The sequence below is a fragment of the Grampus griseus genome (assembly GCF_964374135.1).
Source record: "Grampus griseus genome assembly, chromosome: 11".
In the NCBI taxonomy this organism is placed as follows: Eukaryota; Metazoa; Chordata; class Mammalia; order Artiodactyla; family Delphinidae; genus Grampus; species Grampus griseus.
This window is the reverse complement of record NC_139005.1, coordinates 99,275,098-99,299,590: the sequence shown is the minus strand read 5'-3', so window position 1 is coordinate 99,299,590 and position 24,493 is coordinate 99,275,098. Positions and strand designations below refer to the sequence as shown.

At 58.1% G+C, this 24,493-nt stretch overlaps 1 protein-coding gene across 1 annotated transcript; it reads right to left on the bottom strand.

The window, feature by feature from the left end:
• Nucleotides 1-1,005: 1,005 nt before the first annotated feature.
• On the bottom strand, nucleotides 1,006-23,423 carry TTC38 (tetratricopeptide repeat domain 38). Its single transcript, XM_082665999.1, has 14 exons — nucleotides 23,336-23,423; nucleotides 22,247-22,324; nucleotides 19,983-20,064; nucleotides 18,484-18,655; nucleotides 17,461-17,634; nucleotides 15,794-15,869; nucleotides 12,226-12,345; nucleotides 9,406-9,465; nucleotides 8,533-8,571; nucleotides 7,038-7,119; nucleotides 5,097-5,262; nucleotides 3,794-3,953; nucleotides 3,499-3,572; nucleotides 1,006-1,234 (listed from the first exon to the last, which is right to left on the bottom strand). The coding sequence occupies exons 1-14, from the start codon at nucleotides 23,366-23,368 to the stop codon at nucleotides 1,141-1,143; spliced, it is 1,410 nt and encodes a 469-aa protein (XP_082522125.1). The 5' UTR covers nucleotides 23,369-23,423; the 3' UTR covers nucleotides 1,006-1,140.
• Between the last annotated feature and the right edge of the window lie 1,070 nt (nucleotides 23,424-24,493).

Sequence of the window (24,493 nt, the reverse complement as noted above, 5' to 3'; positions counted from 1 at the left end):
TAATTTATTTTAATCCCAGGAATTTGTCTAGTCGATTTGCAGGTGTCTGCTGTCTCCCAGGAGACCTGCCCCCCGTGAGTCTCTAGCTAATTTCAGTTTGCACTGAAGGAACCTGAGAAACATCTATGGGCTGGTATCGCCCCTCACAGCATGGCCGAGTCGGCACGTTCTCCCGAGACCTGCAGCGTGCGGGGGTGGGGGGGGGGCGTCAGGGCCAGGTTACCGATGGGGAAGGAGACCGAGGCAGCATTTATAAAACTGTCTCAGATCTTGTTCAAGCCACATCACAATGCTTTGGTTTTTGCCACAGCAAGGCAACCTCTGAGCTCGATCCTCACACCCCAGATAGCACACCACCAGCTCAGCGAGTGTGCATTCCTACGATTAAAGGCATGGCTGACAAAGGAAACCAGGTACCCAAGGCCCCTTTATGAAGTCCAGCTTAGAATAAAGAGAAAACAAGCCCAAACCAGCACCACCAAAGCCCAGGGAGAAGCTTGAGGACATCTCTGCAGAGACAGCAGAAGGGCCGAGGCCCCAGGCAGCAAGATGGGGGTCCCTCTCCCAGGAAGCACAGGGGCCTGGGGTGAATGTCCCCAGGGCCTCCGCTAGCTGTGACCCTGGGCAAGTCACTCCCCCACATTGGTACCCTCACCCAAAAGGTCGGACAACAGAACCTGCCTGGAATACAGGGAGGAAGACAGAATGAAGGGGTTTATCCCAGAGGCAGCCTAGGCTGCAGGGGAGGGGTGCCCCCAGGGGCTGCATAGGAGACTCCCCTCCCCCAGCTGAGCCCAGCACCAACCCTTCCGACCCCTGACCGACCAGAAGGTATAAGGGTCCCCTGGGAAAATACAATTTGCAAGGCAAGTGGAACAGCGGTCCCCACCTCAGCTCTGACTGCTTAGAACTGCACCCTGGCCCTTAACGAGGATGAGAAGATTTAGCATCATGTTGAGAATTGATTTCTGTCCCCTCTTCCTGTAACGCTGCTGGTTACAGGGCTTCACCTTTACAGGCCTAATCGACAGGCTCCAGCTACTTGTAGCCCTGCGAGGCCAGTGTGGCAGCTGGTCTGATGGCCCGGGAGACTCCGCGGGGCAGGCGGGGAGGCTCCGCGGGGCAGGCGGCCAGGCCGCCTCACTGCAGGAGGTGGACGGCGGCCGCCCGGCGGATGAGCCTCGCAGTCAGCGGGGAGTTGGGCTTCAAGGCGTCTCGCTCCATCAGAAGGCTCCTGGGGAAACAGAGACAGGCTCTGCGTTGGAACCTCCTAGAATGTGGGGGGTGGATGGTCCTGCCACCCCAAGGCAGGACACAGGCGGCACGGGCTGGGGCCCGAGTGGCAGAGAGCAAGATGCTCCCCTTCCCCAGTGGTGGAGGGAGGGGACGGCATCACAGCAGAGGGGACTAGAGGGACAAAGGCCCAGAGGCAGGACACCAGGGGTGGGGACCAGAGGGAAGGTGGGCGGAGACGTGAGGATGAGAAGGCGTGGACTCCAGAGCCCCACGCGCTCGCACTGGCCCAGGACCTCCGGGGTTCCAAGAGCCTCCCGACACTGCTCCCAGCAACGCCCGCGTGCAGAAAATGTCAGGGTGAGCACAGCCCCGCGGGCTCGTCTGCCCCAGGAACTCGGGGCCCATCCTCCCGCCATACAGAATGCTGGGACCAGTGGGGAGAGCACGACTGTGGGGATCGGGGGGAGAGCCACGCCTGAGGATGTTCCAGGAAAGCGAGTGGCAGAAGAGGTGGTGTGGGAAAAACCTCTTTCAACAAAGAGAGAATCATTTAAGGCAAAGACCCCAAACAATTGACAACAGCGATTCTGTGCGCTGAGGGTGCGGTTAAGGGGCCGGGGCCTGGCACTTGGGGCAGGGACACCATGGCAGGGGGCGGAGCGTTTCCACCTTGGACGGGAGGGGAGCTGAGCTGTGTGTGGATGGCAGGAGGGCACCAGGAGGGGGCGTGCCTGTCACCCCGACAGCAGCAGGCTCCCCTCGCACTCCCAGGGGCAGACCCCCTACTGCGCCCCCCGCCCCCCAGCATGGACTTTGTCACCCCGCCCGTGTGCTGGCCCCAGCTCCCCTGCTCAAGCCCACACCCTCCTCTCTGTCCAAAGGGCCCCACCCTCCCTGCCCAGCTGCCAGAGGTGCCACACCAGGCCTGGAGCTCCCCAAGCGGCTCCACCACTAGAGAAATACGTGAGGTTTTGCACGTGGCCACGGAGGGGGACAGCGAGGGGCATGTGTCCAGGGCGCTCCAGGGTTTGACCATTTCCAGCGTGTCCATCCAGACTCAGGTGTGACACAGCGTCCACACCTGTTTCACCAGCACCTGCACTGCTCGCTTTGGAACGGTCGTCGGGGCAGCCGGGCCCTGCCCACCGTGGGCCGCCCGTGCCTGTGCTTGGACACTGGCGCTTTCCACCTGACCTCTAACCTCGAGCGCCCAGCAAGGGCCTCCTGGGCCCCACGGTGCAGCCTGGACTTGCAGCGGCAGCTTCGCTGGGCCTCACGACACCCCTCCTGCCCACCCGGCACCCCTTGGCTCCCCTCTTTCCCCTCGGCGTTCCAGGAGGGCCTAAGGGATGGGGGGGGTCACATCTCCCCCCAGGAGCATAGGGGCTGGTGCAGGTCGAGGTGAATGGGGTGTGGGACAGCGAAGGCTGCCGGCGATGGCTGGCTTCACGGGTAGAGCTTTCTTCTTGGGGTGCCCCTACCCTGACACCCCCAATCCTCCAGCCACACTCCTCCTCCTAACCAGATCACCCCTGGCCTGGTTAAACTCGCTTGGTTTCAGGTCTCCCCGAGAGTGTCACCTCCACCAGGCACCCTCTCCCTCCTGACCCCCACCTACTCATCACAGCGTCTTGGGCAGTACGCCCGCCCTCGTGGCAGTTTTACACATATTTGTGGCATTGGCTGCCTCGTGTCAGTTCCCACAGGAGAGGTAAGCTCCGTGCAGCCTGGGCCTGGGTCTCCTGCCCGCCCCCCCCCCCGCCCCTGGCACCCAGCACAGGTAGGAGAATGTGACATGCAGCCTGGGCCTGGGTCTCCTGTCCGCCACCCCCCCCCCCGCCCCTGGCACCCAGCACAGGTAGGAGAATGTGAGCTGAGACCCAAAGGGTCGGTAGGCGTCAGCAGGTGCAAAAGAAGAAAGGATGTCCCAGGCAGAGGGTGTGGCACGTGCAAAGGCCCAGGGGCCTGAAAGAGTAACTGCAGCTCACTGTGGCCAGAAATGAGGAGTGGGCTGGGAGGGCAGGAGGGGGGGCCTGGGGGTGGGGGTGGTCAGATCCTTTGGTCAAGTTGAAGACGCTCACAGGGGGAGAACCAGGCACCCCTGTAGCCTTGCATCTCTGCCTCAGAGGTGGGCACCACCTTGGGCCAAGGGAGGCGGGAGCCTCTGGGCACCTGGAAGCCTGTGGGGAGACCCCCGAGTGAGACGGGGCTGTGCTCGGGGTCGTTCCCAGCTGGGCTTCGGGACCAGAACGAGGAACTCACCGGGCCACGTTCTTGTGGATGCCGGACGAGCAGTTTAAGGCCGCGTGAATCAGTAACTGGTTGAAGACGTCTCTCTGAAAGGTCAAGTGGGCACGTGAGGCTCTGTGACGTGGGACGAGGTATAGGGACGCCTGCCCCCTCCCCACTGCAGGCTGGCCTGTTCTCAGGGACAAGCTTACTGGGGGATGTGAACGACAAGGACTCTCCCACACTGTGGGCGCCAACACCGCGGAGACAGAGGCCGTGGGGCACAGGGGCTCCCAGACTGGCCCTTGCACCGCAGCTGCTGGCTCACCTGGGCGTTGCTGCCTCCGATCTGGACAATCCGGTGGCGGATGGGCAGGAGCAGTTCCACCACGCCGTCGGGGTTCCCGCTCTGGGCCTCCACCAGGGCCTGGCACAAGGGCAGCCCCACGTCGCGGGCCAGGAGGTGCTGGTGGTTCTCCCCCGGGGACCTGCCAGCCAAGAGGGTGCCCCCAGCGTCCTGCAGGGCCTCGTGCTGCCCCCCCCACTCAGGCGCCTGAGGAGGAGGCTGTCTCCTCCTCAGCCCAGCATCCCTGGCTCCGTGCCTGACACAGTAGGTGCTTTGATCAGGTGACCTGACAGAGGACAAGCCGCCAGGGAGGGGAGAGAACTGGGCTCTAAACTCAGTTCAACTGCGACGTGGCCTTGGGTGGATGCCCCACGCCTGGCCTCGGTTTGCTCATCTGTAAGGTGGGAGTAGCAGTGCCGCCCTCGCAGGGCAATGCAGGTGAAGGCTGGCACTGGAGTCGGCGCCGGCCCCTGGAGTGAACAGCTGTGGCAGGCTTTGTCTTCCCGTTGCCCTCAGGTGGCGGTTGATCTGGGTCGTGAGGGCCGGGGGCCTGAAGCTACGTCCCCAGCCAAAGCCCCCAGTTCATGCAGTTCAGCCCTGGGAGGAGGGGCAGGGCAAGCGGCCGTGGGTGGCCACCCTCCCCCAGGCACCCGGGACAAACCACCAGGGTTCATGGGTCCCACAACTCTAGCCCTACAGGCAGGAGATGAGGGCTGGCTGCCTCCTTGGTGGCCTGTGCTGTGCAGAGCCCGCTTCCCTGGACTCTCTCTGGCCCCCGCTGTGATTGGAACCGGCTCAGGAACTATGCTGGGTGTGTGTCACCGCGTCACTGCCCCTCACTCTCCTACCAGCCTGTCCCAGCAGATGAGGAAACAGGCTCACATCAGAGAGCTGAGGCCCTGTAAGCGGCGGGTGTCTCTGGTTCCAGGGCCTCACGGCATCCCCCGTGCATGACGCTGCCATTGAGGCCTAGGGGATGGAGAGGCTGCTCTGTGTCCTGGGGGAGCCAACTATACCCTCGCAGGGCACACCCTGCGGGGACGCATGCCCGGGCAGGGGGTGGGGAGTGGACACCTGGGGGCACACACTTGCGGGGGATGCACACCTATGGGGACAAACACCCAGGAGGCGCACACCTGCGAGAAGCCCTCCACGGGCGTCTGTGTGGCTGTACCCACCAGTGGGGCCTCCAGCCCCCCAGTCGGGCAGGGGTGGCATGAGCAGCCCCCCAGGGCCCTCTCAGCAGGGCGGGGGTCCCCCCGGTGGCCCCGGGCCCTCCACGTACTCGCTGGCATCCCGCAGGGTGGTCAGCAGCTCCTGCGTGGTCCGGGAGTCCCCAGCGCCCAGGGACGCCATCAGCAAGTGCGCATCGTTGAAGAGGAGGATGTGGTCGCGGCTGTGCTTCTGGGTCACGGACAGGACATCTTGCCACCGCTCACCCACAGACACCCCTGGGGACACGGGAGGACACCCGCAGGCCTGGCATGAGCGCTGTGCGCACGGGCCTCTGGCACCCACGGGCGGCTCCAGGTGAGGAGGCCGGGTGACGCTGGCAGGCGGTGTCTGGCCTCGGGCTTAGGCTTTGGGGGCCGGTTTATATTAACTTTGTTTAATCATAAAGATGGCAGACGGGTAAGGTAGAAAGCAAAAAAAAAAAAAAAAAAAAAAAGCTATGGAAGGGTATCAAATGAGGTCTCTGGACCCTTTGACAAACCCCAAACCACTTTAAAAATTCTTCCCGTGGTTCTCACTGGGCAGGCACCTGACACAGCACAGCACAGCGGAATTCATAAGAAGCATCCTTCGGCCTTTGGGTCCGGATCTCCAGCTCTGGACAGTCCCTCCTCTGCTCCGCTCTCCACCACCGCCTCCCGCCTCCTGTCCCTCCCGCTCCTGCAACTTTTACCCGAGTTTTCCTACTGCTCCTAGCGGGCTCTTCCCGTGACCTTGTTGTTGCCCTTGACTTCTGTTTCTCCGCCTGTCAGTTGGACGCGGCTCTGAAGTCTCCACTCTGCATGCTGAGGGAGCAAGTGACCTTCCTCTTCCCTCCACCGGCCCAGAGGCACCCACACCGTGCCTCCCAGCCTCCAGGCTGGGCCCCTCCTCCAGCGAATTCAGGGGGACCCAGGCTGAGCCTCCACAGGCAAAGGGTCAACAGGACTCAACTGCCCCCAGGCCCGCCCCCCCTGCCACCGAGTTCCGATGGTTTTGGCCGGACAGAGACACAGGCCTCCACCAGCCTGGGTTCCGGTGTCCAGGCCTTATCACCTGGACAGCCGTGAGAGCCCCTCACTGTTCTCCCAGCTCCTCACGGATGCCCCGGCCTCCAGCCCGGCCTCCCCTGGCTCAGCCCCCCTGCTGGACAGAGCCTGGCCAGCCCTGCCCCGCGGGCTCCCCGCAGACCCGGATGAAAGCCACACTCTTCACCCTCCCTCCCCAGCTCTCAGCCTCCTCTGCTCCTCTGAGCGCACGGACCCCACACTCCGTCACTCATCCCCATAACAGGCCACTGGCCTCTGTGTCCTGGGGGCTTCAGATAGGCTGCTTCCCACCTGTAACATCCTGTCCCGCCGCCACCCGGCAAAACCCTACGTTCCCTTGCATGGCTCACGTTTCACCTCCTCTAGGAAGCCTTCCCAGAGTCCCCGGAAACAGCCAGTCCTGCCCGGGCCTTATCCCCACTGACCCAGGCCCTACAGTGGGTACAGGTTTGGCTCTGCTGAGCCTGGGGGAGAGGGGAGAGCTATCTGGTACCACAGTGGTTGGCCATAAGCCTTCCGTAGCCCTCAGGGCTATGGGCAACCCCATCCAGGCTCCCTGAGGAGCACTGCATGACACTGTTGGGAAAACTCTCCCTCTGAAATCCCAGGGAGTTGAGAAACTGAGGTGGCACCCAAGGACAGGTGGCCAGGCGCCACCCGCGCCATGCAGGCCTGGCAGGTAGGCTGTGGGAATGGCAGGTACCAGCAGGACTCGGAGCCTGAGGCCCACACACCGAGGAGCGGAGGGAACTGGGAGAAAGGGCAGCAGTGGCCTGGCCCACCGGCCTCAGGCCAGCTGGAAGGCAGCCTCAGGGCTGGTACCCGAAGCCGCGCCGTCCCGGGACCGGGAGCAGGCCCTGGAGAAACTCGCTAATGAGCTCCTGCCGGCCTGAGCCCAGGCCGTGGCACTGTCCCCTCGTCGGGTGGGAGGAGAAGAGCCAGAGGAGAAGGCCCAGACCCGGTACCTTCCATCTGCAGCCGGTAGAGCATGGAGCAGCTGTCCACCACGTCCAGCATTGCGCCGCTGCCCCGCAGGCTGGGGAGGATCTGGAAGACAAGAGCAGGCAGGGGATGAGGGGCTGCAGGGACAGCCAGAGCCCAGCCCTCTGCGCTGTGCGTAGGGCCTGGGCAGAGCCAGCCTTCAGCCAACAGGAGCCACTGCCAGTGTCCCCTCCAGCCCAGCTCTCAGGGCCACTCCCCTCTCCGAGGGCCTGGGCCGCTCCAGCTGCCCAAGGGACACTGGACAGACTTGAGAAAGAGCCCGCCGCACTGGCACCTGGGGGAGCACCTGCCGGGCCCTGGCACCTGTCACCTCCTGCCGCCAGCCCTGGTCTACGACGGCAGAGAATCATCTCGCCCGACCACGATTCCACATTCGGCTGGTCTACGTCTCACGGCACACAGCTCTCGTCACCCTTCACTCTTTACTACGAAATCCCGACAACTCGAGAGGATGACTTATAGGAAACTTTACTGAGTGTTTTTCTCTGGGGTTTAGATCCTCAAATTACACGCATTTTTGTGACCCCAGGCTCTGCTATTAAGCCCATGGTGGGGTCCCCAGCAGTTGCAAGTTAGGCTTTTTTTTTCCCTCTTAAATAACCTAGGGGGTGGAGGGAGGGGGAATAGGGAGTTAGTGTTTAGTAGGCCAGGAGTTTCAGTTTGGAAAGATGAAAAAGTTCCAGAAATGGATGGTGGTGGTGGCTGCACCACCATGTGAATATACTTAATGCTACAGAACCATACACTCAAAACTGGTTAAAACGGTAAAATACGGTATGTATATTTTACTACAGAAAAAAAAAATTCCTGGGGGGCTTCCCTGGTGGCTCAGTGGTTAAGAATCCACCTGCCAATGCAGGGGACATGGGTTCGATCCCTGGTCCAGGAAGATCCCGCATGCCGCGGAGCAACTAAGCCCGTGCGCCACGACTACTGAGCCTGCGCTCTAGAGCCTGCGAACCACAACTACTGAGCCCACGTGGTGCAACTACTGAAGCCCACGTGCCTAGAGCCCGTGCTCCGCAACAAGAGAAGCCACCGCAATGAGAAGCCCGCGCACCGCAACGAAGAGTAGCCCCCGCTCGCTGCAACTAGAGAAAGCCTGCGCACAGCAACAAAGACCTTTCTTTTAAAAAAGAAAGGTCTTCTTTTAAAAAAGAACATACAAATACATTTTAAAATAAAATAAAATAAAGTGACTGGAGGGAAGCCTGAGATTTCAGAGATGACCAAATGAGATGTGCAGTCTACCAACGCCCACGGGCAAAGAGTCAAATCCCATTCTGGGTTTTGACACCGCTCTGCGAGAGAATCGATGCCGGGAGGTCTTACACAATAGCTGTGCTCTCGCTCCAGCTGTGGGTCTGGCTGGGGTAACACTGACTGGCTCAAAGATCTGTTAGAGACTGAAGGGTAAATCGCTGCAGTAAACCGAATCGGGTGCAAGCGTGGACTTACGTGGTCATCATAAATGGTCAATGCGGCCTCGTATTCGCCCTGGAAAAATGAAGTTCCGGGATTAACACGTGGACGAGGTGAAATGAGATGCTGAGACGTGAATTGCAAATGACCTCGACAGAGCCCCCGCCCCACAGCCGTGCTGGGTCTCGGGTGGGTCCCACCTCTGCCCCAGCCCTTCGCTCCCCTGCGTAGAAGACACAGCAGCAGCTCCTGCCGCTAAGGGAGCCCTTTCTGCAAAAGCATTATTCTTCCTATGAAGCGCTTGTCAAGCGGCTGCCAGCTTTTTCATGTGTTTCTTCTAGGACTGTTTTTCCCTTTATTTTCCTTACTGCCCAGTTGGGTTCACTGCTTTCTTGGAGACACTGTATCACTGCATTCTGCCTGTCATTACAGGGTCCTCACCTTCCAAGCATTTCTCTTTGGACATTTAGGGAGCTTCTAGATTTTCTCTACGATAAACTGTAAGACAAATCCTTATAAATGGGACCCAGTGGTGGAATCACTGGGGTCAAGGGTGTCCCCACACCCTCACTGCCACTGGGGCAAAGCATTCGGAGGGTCCCATGGTTCGTTCAGCTACGTCCGTGAGGTGGGAGCCTAGCAGTCCACTACAGCGGCAGGCGCTCGGGCTACCCTGTCTCCACAAATGGCACACGATACACATGATTTCCAAGTCCAGACAGTGCAGAATACCTAAAGGAGTTTAAGCCTGAAAAGCTATTTGAAAACATGAGGGCTCTGCTGCATCAGGACACCTTTGAAATGTGCAATCACACCGTACTGCTCCACAGGATACAAAGTACAGCAAAAGGGAGAAAAATATTTCTTTCCTTGGGCATCTTTATAGGATAAGACAGCCGGTCATCTTACCTTTTCAATCAGATATAAAGCCCAGTGCCAATAATTGTGACAAGCGAGCATATCAGAGTCCTGGGGAAAGAACGAGAGAATGAGGGAAAATCTGACAGCCTGTTGCGGGGAGGCGGGAAGCAGCTGCTGTTCTGTGCCAATGCAGAGCGCCACAGCTCTGAACGCAGGAAACACTTCCCGGGCACCCGCCCTGGCCGGCCTGTGCCGGCGAGTCCACGCCCCATCTTCTCCTTTGGCTCCGAGCCTCGGCGAGTGGCGTGCCGGAATTTTCCGAGGATGCTGAGGCTGCGGCAGGCTGGCATCTTAGCCCCAGAGCGAGAAGGCAGGAGAACCAAAGCCTCACCTTCCTTGGGTGTGGAGTGGAGAAAATGAATAAGTCTATCCGAACGGCTGCAGAGGCCCACTGCGTCCAAACAGTGCAATGCATCCAGTAAAACCCTACGGATCAGTGAGCCCAGGGCCAAACTCCCTGCAGGTCCTGTCAGAGCCCACAGAATAAGGGGAATGGGGTGACATCTAGACGGCTGCAGCTGGTACGCTTTTGGCCCTACCATGAACACTAGCCTACGGGGCTGCGGCTGACACTTCCTTCTCTGCCTGGATACCACCTCCCATCTCCTGGAAAGGAACTGACGATGCCTCCTCCATGGCCCACGTCTACCTGGCACCTGTATTTGAGGGTGAAAACCCACCCAACTCCCCTCTCCCTTACAGGCCACTGTAGGCCTTGGCGCCTTTGCTTAAGCTGATCCTACATCTCCCTGTCCTCTGCCTAGCAAACACCTACTCACCCTGCAATACTCAGCTCATACGTTGCCTCCTCCAGGAAGCCTTCCCTGACTGTTTCTCCCTCAAGCCGAGTTGGGTGGGATGCCTCCTCTGGGTTTCCACATCCCCAAGAATGCCCCTGGCATGGTGCGGTCATGCGCTGCTAGGGAACTGCTCGCTCCACTTGACGGGCCTTTTGAGGACAGAGAGGTCTGGGTGGGACTCTCAGTGGGGTCCCCAGGGAGGGGCACAGCCAAATGCCTGGGGCAGGTGCTGGAGGAGGAGGAAAGGGAGCCCCAGGCCACATCGTCCACCCCAGGGCTGTGCAGCCAGGCCAGAGGCTGGCAGGAGCCACTGCAGGGACGTGTGCAGGCATCAGGGGACGAGCGCCTGCTGGAGGTGGCCCCAGCCATCTCAGGCTGCCTGTTACAGTCGGACTAACACCGATGGGGACTCCTTCGGGGCAAGGGCTTCACAGTTGTTGCGGCAGCAGGTTTTCAGGTAAGGAAACCGAGGCTCAGAGGGACCACGGCCTCGTCCTGGGGTGGAGCCAGGCCTCAAGCACCCAGGCCCAGGAAAATCGCAGTCTGGGGGCAGGAAGTAAGTGGAATACAAATGACCTGGCCCTGGCCACGCCTCCGCGGCCTCCCCCTCAGAGGACACGGCAACTCTGCGCTCCCTCCACCCAGACTCAGCACCTGCAGGGGGAGCCCAAGGACAAGGGCCCGACCCACACTGTACCCCCACCCAGGGCCTAGCTCGTGCCCAGCGTTCGGGGATCCTTAAAAAGATCTGGGGGCTTCCCTGGTGGCACAGTGGTTGAGAATCCGCCTGCCGACGCAAGGGACGCGGTTTCCATCCCTGGTCCGGGAAGATCCCACCTGCCGCGGAGCAACTAAGCCCGTGAGCCACAACTAGTGAGCCTGAGCTCTGGAGCCCGCGAGCCACAACTACTGAAGCCCACACACCTGGAGCCTGTGCTCTGCAACAAGCCACCGCAATGAGAAGCCCGGGCACCGCAACGAAGAGTGGCCCCTGCTTGCTGCAACTAAGGAAAGCCCACAAGCGGCAACAAAGACCCAAGGCAGCCGAAGAAGAAAAAAAGATCTGAGTGTGAATCTAATGAGATTATAGTTCTCAAAGCTTCTCTTACACCAGTTCGCCTGCTCTACTTAATACCCCTCTCGGAGAAGCCAGGAATCTGCCTTCTTGTAAATTACTTCTCGCTGGCCTGTCCTAGGCCAGGGAGCTGCTGGGAGGAACTGAGGTGACCATGCCAGTCCCCTGTTCCCTGCCTGGTTCCTGGTCTCTCCATGGTTTGCTCAATCACTGAGCACCTGCTGCCCGGTGCCAGGCCCTGGCAGAGACTCACTGTCTTGGCCGGCAGTGCCCTGGGAAGCCCACCATAGCACAGAAAAGGGCAGAGCAGCAGACCGCACCTGGACAGGTAGCCAGGCTGTAGGCCAGAGACACACTCAAGGACCACAGGCGCATGCAGAGGGAGGGCCACAGCAGCTGGGCGCAGGCGGGCGCTGGGGGTGGGAGCAGGGAGGCCCCTGGGTGTTAAGGCCCCAGGAGAGGGTCTGGAAGGGCTTGAGGGGTCTGGATGGCATCCACGCTGCTGCCTCCCCAGGGCCCTGAGCCCCGCACACCAGCCCCACCGGCAGTGGCTGGGCCGTCGTCCCTCCCATCAAGCCCTGGCTGCACTGCGTGCTCCCTGAGGACGCTCTGTGGTTCCGGGGTTTGTGTCCAGTCTGCTGGCCGGTGAGCTCACAGTTTTCACCCCTGCTGGGCTCTCGTTTCCCCTTTCTCATCCATTCCCTCTACAACCTCAGGCCACAACCAGTTCTAGAAACACCTTCAAAACATCAGCGGATGTCGGGAAGCCGTGGGGTTCCCAGGGGATTCGGTGGCTTGACAGAAACGCCTCCAAGTGGAAGATGAGTTCTCCCCAGAACTAAGCCACGCCTTGTACCTCCATCCGTTAATCCCTGGCTTAACTTGGAGGAACGAATAGAATTTTCCAGGCAGGTGGGCGGACACGAATCGTACCTTCCAGTGGGTTTCTGAGCGCTGCATGAACTCCAATCCATCCTGGACCTCTGCTTTCATCTCATGAATATGGGCGATGGTGTGCACCGACCACGCGTCCGTCGGGTTAATAGACAAAGCCTACGTGGCGGGGGTGTGGGGGTTGGGTGGGGGACAAGTCGAGATAACATGGGTGAGTCAGGCTGCCCGGTGACAAGGCGTCCCCAAGCCGTGCCGGGGCACGAGGGGCCTGGGCAAGCAAGGGGCCTGGGCTCTGCCTCAAAATAACGACCCCAAGGACCGGCCCGTTGACCAAACACCAGATGCTGCCGGAGAGGGTATCACTGCCCATTTCACAGGTGAGGAAACTAAGGTTCAGAGAGGCTAAGTGACTTGCCCGGGCCCACACAGTTGGGTGGCACTGGGGTCTCTCCAAAGCAGGGGCTCATCCAACCCCCTGGGCCCCAGCCGCCTGCATACAGCTCAGTCGCTGCCCAGTTTCCCCTGCGGTGGGAAGTAAGGCCGCCTTCTTCTCGCAACTGCCGTGGAGGCCAGTGGACACCGAGTGTGTGCGCTCCAGGGGCTCTCGGCTGCCCCTCCGACTAGCACACATGCAAGGACCACACACATGCAAGGACCACACACATGCAAGGACCACATGTGTGGCTTTCCGGGCTCGTTCTGGTATCGCTGCTAGGAACAACAAGAGCCGCTCCGATGACCCTCGGACTTGACGGTGACGACACGGCAGGCGGGACACGAGGTCCGACTCCCATCTCACGGCGGGTAGTTTAGCTCATGGCTACTGAGCGCCTACTCATCCTGGCACAGAGCAGTAAGCCGGGGCTCACCACGGGCCTGTGGACCATCCACATGAGCCCAGGTCCTCCACACCTGATCACGGGGTCCCCCCAGCCCTGCCACCTCAGGCGCCCACGCCTTTCACAGAAGCAGAATTGGGAAAGCCCAGCACCTTCACCCCTGGCCTGGCACCTGCTGCGGGGTCTATGCTGGCAGGTGGTCCCCAGCAAGCCCCACCTCCCTGCTGCAGCCCTGACTTGCATGGGCCCAACCAGTCCACGTGGGGACACAGAGAAAGGCCACATGTGTAGGGAACGACGGGCAGCCCGGGGCAGAACCCTGCAGGACCAGGACCCTTCAGGAGACCCCAGGGGCACAGCTGAGCAGGCTGAAGGGACCTGCTAAGCGTGCTGCGGAAGGCAGAGGCTCAGGGCAGCAGGGCCGCTCTCATCCCCCTGCTGGGATTAAGCTCCCCCCTCGCTGAGGGGTTCCTGACCGGCTCCCTCCCAAGGTTCCCTGGGACAGAGTCTACAAGGCCAGAGCGATCTGGCCCTGCCTGCCCCCAGACTTTGCTCCTGGCACCCGGCCCGCCCACCTCCGCCCTAAGTCTCAGTCTATCAAGTGCTCCGTGACCCTGAACTCGCTGCGGCTCTCCTTCCCCGACAGCTGCCCTTCGCTCTTCCTGCCCTGGGCGTTCAGCCTGCAGACAAGGCCCACGCATCACCACCGTGAGGCGTCTCCAGACTCCAGTGGAGCCTGTGCAGCCCACCCTCGCTCTCCTAGAGGCCTGGCCTTGCCCAGTAACTGTCTGTGGTGGGCTGGTGCTGGGGTCAGAGTGTGGGCGCCTGAAGGAGAAGGGGCGTGAAGGGAGCAGAGCGGGGCACCCCACGCCACCGCTTCCTGCTCCTGGCAGGTGTGAACCTGCACCTTTTGGTCACCCTCTGACTTCTTGAACCATCCTGCCAGCCCTCAGGTGCCCACATAGATGGCACCCAGAGGGAGGGCCCAGCTGCCAAGGTCTCCAGGGGACCCTTCCTACAGCTGGCCCCCTGGATGGTGGTGCCTGGTCACTCAGATTGCCGTGAAGCTCCCTGTGCCCCTCGACGGCCTGACTCAGGGCTAAAGCACAGACCCCATCATCCTACTGTCAAATCTGGGCTCTATTCTATAAGTAGAGTGGTTGTCAGAGACCCCACAGGCCCTGTGGGCCCCCGGAGGGTGCCGGCTGTCTCCCAGGGAGGGGTGCTGGGAGCCAACTAGGGCAAAGACTCGGGGGGAGAGCTCTGGCTGGGTGCTGGGGAGCAGGTCTGTCCAGGCAGCAAGAAGGACTGTGCTCAGGTGGCCCGGGTGACCGTGGCTCTGCCTTCTGTGAGCTGTGTGGCCACGGCCTTGGCCTCTTGGGCCTGGTCGCCCTCCTCTGGGCAATGAAGAGTTCAATGCCCCGCTGCAGAGGATCGAGCCGACCGGAGCGGCGTGTACACTGAGTGCCGGCCCTGAGCCAGGCACGGGAGTGGTTGTCACCCCCTTGTGCGTGGCGGCCCCTCCCTGGGACTCAGTTTCCACTCCCGCGACAGGAGGAGCTGGAGAGGGACTCTGAGAGCCAGAGATGCTGAGGCTTCCGGGCCTGCGAGTGAGGGACGTCCACGGGGCCGGCCAGCCCATCTCCACCAGCACGGAAGGAGGGGCCCGGGCCGGCAGGAAGCGCTTAGCATCCCACCCTGTTCTGCACCCTTGGCCGCTGGCCCCTCCGGATGGGGGCGGTGCTCAAGAGAAGGGCTGGCCAGCAGGACCCCAACGCCAGGTCAGGGCCCACTGGAAGCAGTCTGATGAAATAAAATTTATATCTTAAGGCAGGACAAGAAAAGTTAAACATAAAGTTCTCTCTCTGGGCTTGTTTGGGCCTCCTCCCTCCCTCCCTGATGTGCATGTACGCACGGGTGTTACACATCCATCAGTGCTCCTCAGAGATGGGAGTTCCTGCCGGACTGTAAACGTCAATTCTTCCCTTTTTTCTGGTGCTAGCAATGTAAGTTCTTAAAAGAACGCGTTCTTCCCCAGCTCTGTAGGGGGTCATGGTGACTCGCCGCTGGCTCTGTCCGTGCTTATCGGGCTATGTATCCTTGGTGACCTCTACATAAAACATCAGGATGTCATTTTGATGTACGATCCTTTGTCTCCAAAAGGTAGATGACTATGACTGTACCTTTGAGTTCTAACAGGCTGAACAGTTCTCAGAACTTTCTGAGAGTCTGCTTCCCGGGTTACAATCCTCAGTTTGGCTCGAATAAAATTCCCCATTTTTTTTTCTTAACTTGATAGTTCATTGAATTTTCGGCGACAAGCCTCACTCATCACTCATCTGTCAGCTCCTGGAGGCTTGGTGAAGTCAGTGACACTTAGACACGTGAGGTCTCAGGTGGGAGAAGTGACGCTGATACTCGCTTCCCCACTTACAAAGTCTGGGTCCAGCAGCGCAAACTGTGGGCCCTGGAGATACGGAGCTGGGGGCGTGCAGAGCTGCCACTCCGTGTGACCCTAAGCAAGAGGGGTGGACGGAACCTCCCTGGGCCTCATTTGCCTTCATGGCCTGGGTGGGGAGTTTCCTGAGCAAGGCGGCTTTGCAAACCCAGGGTGGGGAAAAGGGGAGGGAGCTGCCCTCTCTGTTAACATGAGCCCTCCTGGTAGGAAGCGAGGTCCTGAGTGGGTGGGGTGCAGCGTGCCTGGCGTGCTCTCCTCCACCTGACCCCACTCCACAAGGGCTCAGGCATCTCAGGAAGGGCCCACTTACCTCTTTGGCGAGATTTTCCGCCCGATCGTAGAAGTTGGTTTCCATCAGGCCGAAAGAATAGATGCCTTTCACGTAGCTGAAAACAGAAGAAAATTATTTTTAAAAAAAGTGCACTTGGGCATCCCTGGTGGCGCAGTGGTTGACAGTCTGCCTGCTAATGCAGGGGACGCGGGTTCGGGCCCTGGTCTGGAAGGATCCCCCGTGCCGCGGAGCGGCTGGGCCCGTGAGCCATGGCTGCTGAGCCTGCGCGTCCGGAGCCTGTGCTCCGCAACGGGAGAGGCCACACCAGTGAGAGGCCCGCGCACCGCGATGAGGAGTGGTCCCCGCTGGCCACGGCTGGAGAGGGCCCTCGCGCGAAGACGGGGACCCATCGCAGCCATAAATAAATAAATAAAAAGCCAAGCATTTGAAGCCCTTTAAAAAAAAAAAAAAAAAAGTGCACTAGAACCGTTCAACCCTCAACATGACCCATGTCGGTCAAACTGTGTCTCCCCCAAAATGGTACGTTTAAACACATGCCCTCACTTGGAATTAGAGTCTCTGCAGACCATCATCAAGCTCACGTTAAGATGAGGTCATCCTGGATTAGGGTGGGCCCTATATCCAATGACTGATGTCCTCATAAGAGAAAGGAGAAGGAGGAAGGTTTGGACACAGACACACATGGACACACACACAAAGGACAGTCACGTGGAGACGAAGGCAGAGACTGCAGTGATTTCAGACTCGCCAGTCCCCAGTCACAGGAGCCAATTCCTTAAAACAAATACCTTCCCCCGCCACCCCACCCCACCCCCCTCCATATATATATGTAAATAGTATAGATATAGATACAGGTATACACACCCTATTGGTTCTGTTCTCTGGAGAACCCTGACTAATACAGCTCTCCAATCTATTAGTCCACTTGACCTTCACAACGATCCTATGACTAAAATGCAACGGAGGTGATCATGTGTGGTGGTCCCTAGGGCTGTTCATGGTTATTCCAGGCCTCCCTCTCCTCCCAGCCCAAAGTAGAGTTGCACTTCCTGGCCCCCTGTGAGTGGGTGACTGGATTTGACCAGTGGCTCGGGAGCTGCAGGGCACACCCTTCACTCTGAGCACTAATGCCATTGTGAGTCCCCCAGGAGAGCTCTTTCCCTCTTAGCAGCTGGTGTATCCCGAGAGCAGTTACTTCATCAGCTGGGATCCTGGAGGGCGACAGTGGCAGGGGTGTGGAGCCTCAGCTCTCCTATGATGGACAGTGAGAAACTAACCTTTGTTGTAATAAGCTTCGGAGAAAAAGATCTAGAGGATGTTTGTTACTGTGGCAAAAATTATCTTGTGCTGACTGATACATAATAGTACTACCTCATTCCCAGGACGGGATAAAGATCAAATGAAGACGTGAAGCCTTTTCACTTTTTTTTTTTTTTGGCCGATCTTCGCGGCTTGCAGGATCTTAGTTCCCCGACCAGGGGTTGAACCCGCACCCCCTGCGATGGAAGTGTGACGTTCCAACCACTGGGTCATCAGGGAAGTCCCAACTTTTCACTGTAAAGAACTAGGAAATAACAACAGTAGTCTCACTAGTTTTAGGGCAGGGCCAGGAGAGTTGCCACGTTTTCAGGGCAGAGGAGAGAGACTAAGAAACAGAAACGATGTGATTTCCTGCTAGCACCTACCTGCTAAGGGGGATGTCGGGTGTCCAAAAGGGATAAATTCGAGCCACAGAATCTCTCATCTGTTCCTGGTAGCCCAGGTAAAAATAGGTATCGTGGGAAAATTTCAGGGCCAACATGTCTGTCGGGTAGTCCTGGAGAATCTGTTCCCACAGCTCACAGGCTTTTGGAAGGTTCCTGGAAGCCAAGAGAAGTTTCTCAGCAACACTGAACACAGTTCACACACGAGGAGTGGAAAAGGCTTAATTTCTTGCAGTGCCACAGCCTGCACTGAACTGATTAAAAGATACGTGTAAGTCTCTACATTAGGTTGTGGCTCAGAAAATTGAAAAGCTTCAGTGGGAAGTTTTACTCTCTAATTCAAGAAAAGAAAAAAAAAAAACTAGTTTAAGAAGTTACCAAAGACAATTTCACCTGAGACTGTGAACCAGATTCAGGAAGGCTGAGAGGTGGAATTCCACCCCTCTGCTGACATCCGCACCCACTTGCCAGGAACACCAGGACAGAACTCTCTCTGTCACTGCTTCAGAACGCCTGTAGCATCAGCTCAGGTCACCCAGCTCTGCGGGCATCTCTCCTGCCCAAGCAGACACAGGGGCTGTCCTGGGGGCAGGCACCAGGGTCAGGACTCCCACACACAGGGGGACGGACAGCCGCGGGAACGACAGATGCTCAGAGGTGTGTGAGTGCCAGGGGCATAAGGGCGACGGATTTCTTCTTTCTCCTATCTCTTATCTATTTCTGTACTGTGGTCCTACTATTTTTGTAATGAAAATAATAACCAATTTATTTAACGAAACACAATAAGTTGCTTTGCATTCTAACCTGGGAGTCCTAACCAACCACGTCCTCATTCAGCAGTCAGCTGAGGACAGAGCAGTAGGCAGGATGCAATTCTCAATAAGGCGGGCACGGGAGTCAGGGTGAGAATCCCCCGAGGCCCCCTCCGCACGGCGCAGTGGCAGCCCGTGGCATCGCCCAGTGTGGCCTCGGAGAGCCAGCCCCTGGGCCAGGGAGGCCCCTCACCCCTTGGCAAAGGTCTCTACTGCAGACACGTGCAGCCGTTCCCGCCGCGTCAGGGTCTGAGTTTTGGAAATCTCCACCATCGTCTTCACAGCCAGGTCCAGCTCCTTGTCCAGCCTCACGGAGCTTCCGGTGCCAATCAGAATGAGGCCATTAGCGATGGCGTGGCCCAGGGCTGGCGAAAGGTGGGGAAATAGCTGGTGATTCAGACGGTCCCACCCAGCCCAGCCCAGCCCCGCATGTGAAATAAACACCCAACGTCCCAAGAGGGGCAAGCCAGGTGGCCGGTCGGGTGTGTCCCCACCGACAGCCCGGAACTCAGCTCCTCACCAGGCACGTGGAGGGCATTCTGGGGAGTGCCAACGTGTGGAGCCCCTGCGCCCCCCTCACCAGGTGAACTGGTTAGGGGCTGCCTACGGGCTCCTCCGGAGCCCCACCTGCTTCCCTCGCAGCTGCTACTGTCACTACCAGCAGCACAGGGCCTCCCAAGGGCCACCCGGTAGATGCTGTCGGGGGCTGGTCCCCAGAGGAGAGAAACCATGATCCTGTCTTGGCTGTTCTCATTCGCTGAGAGCTCGGGGGCCGAGGAAGATGGGGGTGTGCCTTGTGGCCCTTGTAGCAGCCTTGCTGCAGGTGTGCTGGTCCCCAGGTCTTACCTGGGCTTCCCAGCCCCAACCTTGACAGAGGAAGGGTATCTGCTGGCGTTTGGAACTCAGTCTTTGGCCCAGGCTTGGGATCTAGGACCCAACCACAGTGCCAGGACCACCCATGTGGCCCCTGCTTCTGACCTGGGGCCAGGGTCTGCTCGGAGAACCTGAGCCCACGCCTGCACACTGGCTCCCGTGACAGCTCCCTTCATCCCCTATTCTGCGCCCCTTGCCCTCACTGGGACCTGGCCACAGTGGGGGTCCCTGCTGCCCTCCCGTCCTCAGCCCTTCTGCCCAGCCCAGAACCTCACCCACACTGGGCCACCCTCCTGGGGTTCCAGAAGGCACTGGGCTGACCCCGCCCGCGTGCCTGCCACGCACACGGCTTGCCTGTGATGGCAGCCTGTCACCAGGTCGGCCCTCCCCGTCACAGCTGCTGTGGGGTTGGCCTCGCTAGTGCCCAGAGAGGCTGCAGTGGCCAGTTCTTGTGTTCCGAGGGGTCCAGGCTTTGGACTGAGACAGGCTTGTCTGATCCCAGCGCCCCAACTACCAGCTGGGTGGCTTTGGGTATATTTCTTACTCTCTACTCTCTCTGAATCTCAGTTTCCTCATATGAGAACTGGGATCAGTGTCTTAAGGAGAACGTTTGAAAGACACCTTCTATAGAACCTGGCATCTTTATGGGAGCAGCTGTTATTCCAAGCACAGTGGTGGCTATCACCTTCCCTCCCTCCCAACCTGGTCACTGCAACCAGCCCTGCCCTCCCCAACCCAGCTGAGTCCTGCAGTCAGGGAAACAGTGAAGGGCTGGACTTGTGAAACGGGGCTCCTCAACCCAGGGAAAGCATCACTCACCGAAGGTCGGATCTGCTGCTTTGAGCTTTGACAGGCAGCCCTCAATGCCACCAAGACTCTGGTCATTGGTCCATTTTACGTACTGAAATTTAAAAGATTCAACAAAGCTGTCCCCAAGGAGTTTTTAGTTCATGTAAATGAAGGCTTGTTTCTAAACCTTGATTTTTTTTTTTTTTTCTTTCTAGAACACTGGTATTTTCTGGACCTTGGCTCAAAGAAAACATAACTGGGTTGATTTCATATGAAGAGGCTGAATACACGGAACTCAAGGCACATTTTCTAAGGCTGGTGAGGCCACCATTTCCAAAAAACAAACATCTAAAGGAAGGCTCTTCCTGACAGGTGACCTGCCCACAGTGTCGGCCTCGTCAGCCCCAAGAGGGGCCTTGACACTGGGTATCAAAATAGGAAACTTGCTACTTCCTATTCATTCCTTTAAAAAAGAATCACAGTAAACATTCATTACAGAAAGGAAGAGGCATGAAAGCCAAAAGATCAAAAATATACTTAATCTCATCTCATTATCATTTTTGACAATTTGGTGTATTTGTTTCTAGTCTTTTTTTAATGCCTAATTTTTTAAGATAAATTTATTTATTTTTGGCTGCGTTGGGTCTTCATTGCTGCGTGTGGGATTCTCAACCACTACGCCACCAGGGAAGCCCCTAATTTTTTAAAAACTATTTATTTATTTATTGTCTGTGTCGGGTCTTAGTTGTGGCATGCGGGATATTTCGTTGTGGCAGGCGGGCTTCTCTCTTGTTGTGGCGCATGGGCTTTGTTGCCCCGTGGCGTGTGGGATCTTAGTTCCCTGACCAGGGATTGAACCAGCGTCTCCTGCATTGCAAGACAGATTCTTAATCACTGGACCACCAGGGAAGTCCCAGCAAACACATTTTAAATGAAAAATACCTGACCCAGGTCTTAATTTTTAAAAATCCTAAAACCATAATAAAGCATTAGATTTTAGAATGTGCCCTGTCAGTTGTCCAACTTACATCTACACAGAATTAGCACATGTATTTTAACAAGACACAAGGGAGCTGGCACAGAGACGCAGACGCACAGCAGGGGCGGGGGGAGAGGTGGGGTGGCTGCCGCTGCACTGGGGAACTTTCCCTGCAACAAACTGTGCTCTGCAGAGGCCAGAAGTTGCGGGAAGGGGACAAACAGACAAAGAGCTCAAATGCACACAGTGGAGGCCCTTGGCAAGCTGACGGCATTTCACCAGTAGTTTCTTGTATGGCCCTTATGTTTCTAGAGGCTTCCTTGGCCCTTATGCTGCATGGACAGAATCAGTAGGTAGCGATTTCACCGCCCTTGAAAAAGCCCAGCTCTAGTTTTCCAACAGTGTGTCTAGACCCAGGTGCATCCTGCCGCTCTAACTCACTGCAAAGGTCAGCTCAGCTCTCTGGACCTCAGTTTCCCCACCTGTCAAGCAAAGTATTTGGACCTTACCTCTGAGACTCCCCTAGTTCTAAGGCTATAGGCTCCTTCACTGGTGTTAGAAATGACTGCTAATACGGTGGAAGGCCTTAGAACAGCCATAGGTGGGAGCAGTATATTCACAGATTAGCCCCAGGAGTGGGGCCCCATGCCTTAAACGGAGGAGCCCCATACCAAACCCTCAGCACCCTCACAGGCCAACGCCTGCCACTTGGGGGACCTCTCAGCCATGCCCTGAGCAGGCAGAACTGTTCCCGCGCCCTGGGGGTACAGGTCCATGGATTCTGTTGCAGTCGATTTCTCAAGTCTGCGTGCGGTTTAAAAAGCATCCACCACTTTCTGAGACATTGACTGTGGGGCTTTGGAGCGGCCTGAGCCGTCGATCCTGTGCAAGGATGCTTCAAAGCATTATGAAGAACGTTCAGGTCCCCGGGAAGCCCTAATATACTCAAGTTTACCAGGAGATTCGGGCAGGAATGGGGTTAACGGGCTGCATTGCTTATAAAGTCAGGATAAAGATGTAAAGTTTTGAAAGCTTCGAGTCCCGTGCCTGCTCACGTCATCCCTGACCAGCTTTACTTGGAGAGCACATCAGCTGACAGGCAGTTTGGCTGTAAACTCAAGCAAGCTGTGTTAGCTGGGAGCTACGGCATCACTGTGCACGCGTGGAAGTACCATTTCCTTGTGGCACGAATAAATGCAGCTGTAAGATGCACCCCAAAAAATGTTTTTAATGAAAATAAAAACCATTCACCAATTTAAGAAACCTCCCCCTGGACCGTTACAGAAGGGGCCACCACTCCTCTCCACGGGCATACCTGGGTCAGGGTGGCATCAAACAGCCTGCAGGCCTCGTTGCTTGGGGTTGAGAGAGGGAGCCCGGCATCCTTCCAAGCCTACACACAGCAAGAAGGGGTCTTATTCCATGTAGCCCTCCAAGCAAACACACGCAATCCCCAACCCCCAAGCACCGAAGATGCTAATGTCTGTCATCCTGCAGGTATGGGCTTCCCATAAGACCCGTCCTTGTGGGGCAGGCACAGACTCCCAGACTTCTCAGACGGTGCAGTGTGGAGAGAGCTGAGGCCTGGGTGGGAGAGATCCTGACACAAATCCCAGGCCCTCTAAGTAGTTGAGTGCCCTCAGGCAACGTCCTCCCTCTGACCCCTGTCTGGCCCCTCTGTGAAATGGGGCACTGGAGGATACATGGGGTGACTGTAAAGTGTCTGCCAGGGAGCAGACGCTCAGTAAGGGGGAGTCCCTGATCAGGCGGCAGGGAGGTCTGCCAGGACAGAAGAAGGGCTAGCGCTGGAGGGCAAAACCAGGAGGGTGGTCCTGCCACCTGGCTGGCAAGGTGCCAACCACCAAGACAATTCCTCTCATCTCCCCACTTTACCAGATAGTTCAGACCTTCAGGAAACATCCCCAACTAACTGAACTGTTCAGTGTAATCGCTGTGTCGGTGTCTTGCCAGGGGCGCAGACAGGCGACTCCCCGGTATGGAGAAATGACCTTTACTCCGGCCAGCCCAGCGGGCGGCTCCTCGGAGTGGCTGTGCGTAGGTTCCCTCGCTCCTCTGAACGCCCCTTCCTCAAGTGCAAAATGGGTCCAGGCTCCCTGCCCCCGCGGGTCCCGTGGGAGACCCTCACTAATGCCCAGCGTCCCCGCTGTGTCGCGCCCGGGTTAAGCTTTTTACGAGGACCTGGGGTCTCCGCGGGGCGGGGCCCGCGCCGCAGATTTTCCGGAGGCGGGGGTCACAGTAGGGTCCTCTGGTCCCTTCCGTGCGCCCAGAAGGCGTGCCCGTCTCTCGGGGTCCGTGTCCCCGCCGGACCCCTGGCAGGGCTTATCCCGCCACTCCCGGGGTCGTGGGGCCGCGGGGAACCCGGGCGGGGACGGCCTCCGCGTACCTGGCAGTCGCGCAGGGGCGCGGTCGCGGCCATGGTGCTGGGTCGGTGTCAGGGTCGCGGGCTGCGCGCGCCGCCGCGGGCTTCCGGGTTGGGGGCGGGGAGTCGAGTCCCGGGGGCGAGGCGGGGCGGCCCCCGCTCTCCGCTCGCTCACTGGTCCGCTTCGGACACACCCACCTCTCCGGGCCGGGTCCCCCGGCTGACCCCTCCGGCTCTCTTCTCCGGGGCTGCGGGAACCCGAGTCGGCTTGAGGCGAGCAGCTTTGGTGTGCGCCCCCGCCTCCCCAATCAGACTGGGAGCCTGGGGCGGAAGGGCCAGAGGGCGGGCCGGGAGATTCCTCCCTTTGGGGACCCTCTGGGAGGCGACTGCAGAGTCCCCTGGGAGGCAGAGGAGCCCTGGGACAGCGGTCGCTTTCAAGCTCTAAGTGTCCCACTCGGAAGCCACGCACGCGCGTGCATTCACAGAGGTCATTTTGACCTGTGGTCGGGCCTTGCCCTGCACCCTCTCCAGGGCAGAGGTTGGAGTGGCGGGTAGGGAGAGTGTCTTTTTTTTTTTTAACATCTTTATTGGGGTATAATTGCTTTACAATGCTGTGTTAGTTTCTGCTTTATAACAAAGTGAATCAGTTATACATATACATATGTTCCCATATCTCTTCCCTCTTGCGTCTCCCTCCCTCCCACCCTCCCTATCCCACCCCTCCAGGCGGTCACAAAGCACCGAGCTCATATCCCTGTGCTATGCGGCTGCTTCCCACTAGGTATCTACCTTACGTTTGGTAGTGTATATATGTCCATGCCTCTCTCTCGCTTTGTCACAGCTCACCCTTCCCCCTCCCCATATCCTCAAGTCCGTTCTCCAGTAGGTCTGTGTCTTTATTCCTGCGTGCCCATCATCGGATGAATGGATAAAGAAGATGTGGCACATATATACAACGGACTATTACTCAGCTATAAAAAGAAACGAAATTGAGCTATATATAATGAGGTGGATGGACCTAGAGTCTGTCATACAGAGTGAAGTAAGTCAGAAAGAGAAAGACAAATACCGTATGCTAACACATATATATGGAATTTAAGAAAAAAAAATGTCATGCAGAACCTAGTGGTAAGACAGGGAGAGTGTCTTTGAGACCAAAAAAATGTGAGGTGACATGTTCCC

Bases quoted from the DNA above. Each gene is read 5' to 3' on its own strand.
- TTC38 (XM_082665999.1), bottom strand. From the start codon at position 23,368: ATGGCCGCGACCGCGCCCCTGCGCGACTGCCAG. The intron at 9,466-12,225 runs GTACGATTCGTG...TTCTTTCCCCAG, and splicing joins GCTCAGAAACCCACTGGAAG to GACTCTGATATGCTCGCTTG. The intron at 3,954-5,096 runs GTACGTGGAGGG...CTTGGCTGGCAG, and splicing joins ACCCTGCGGGATGCCAGCGA to GTCCCCGGGGGAGAACCACC.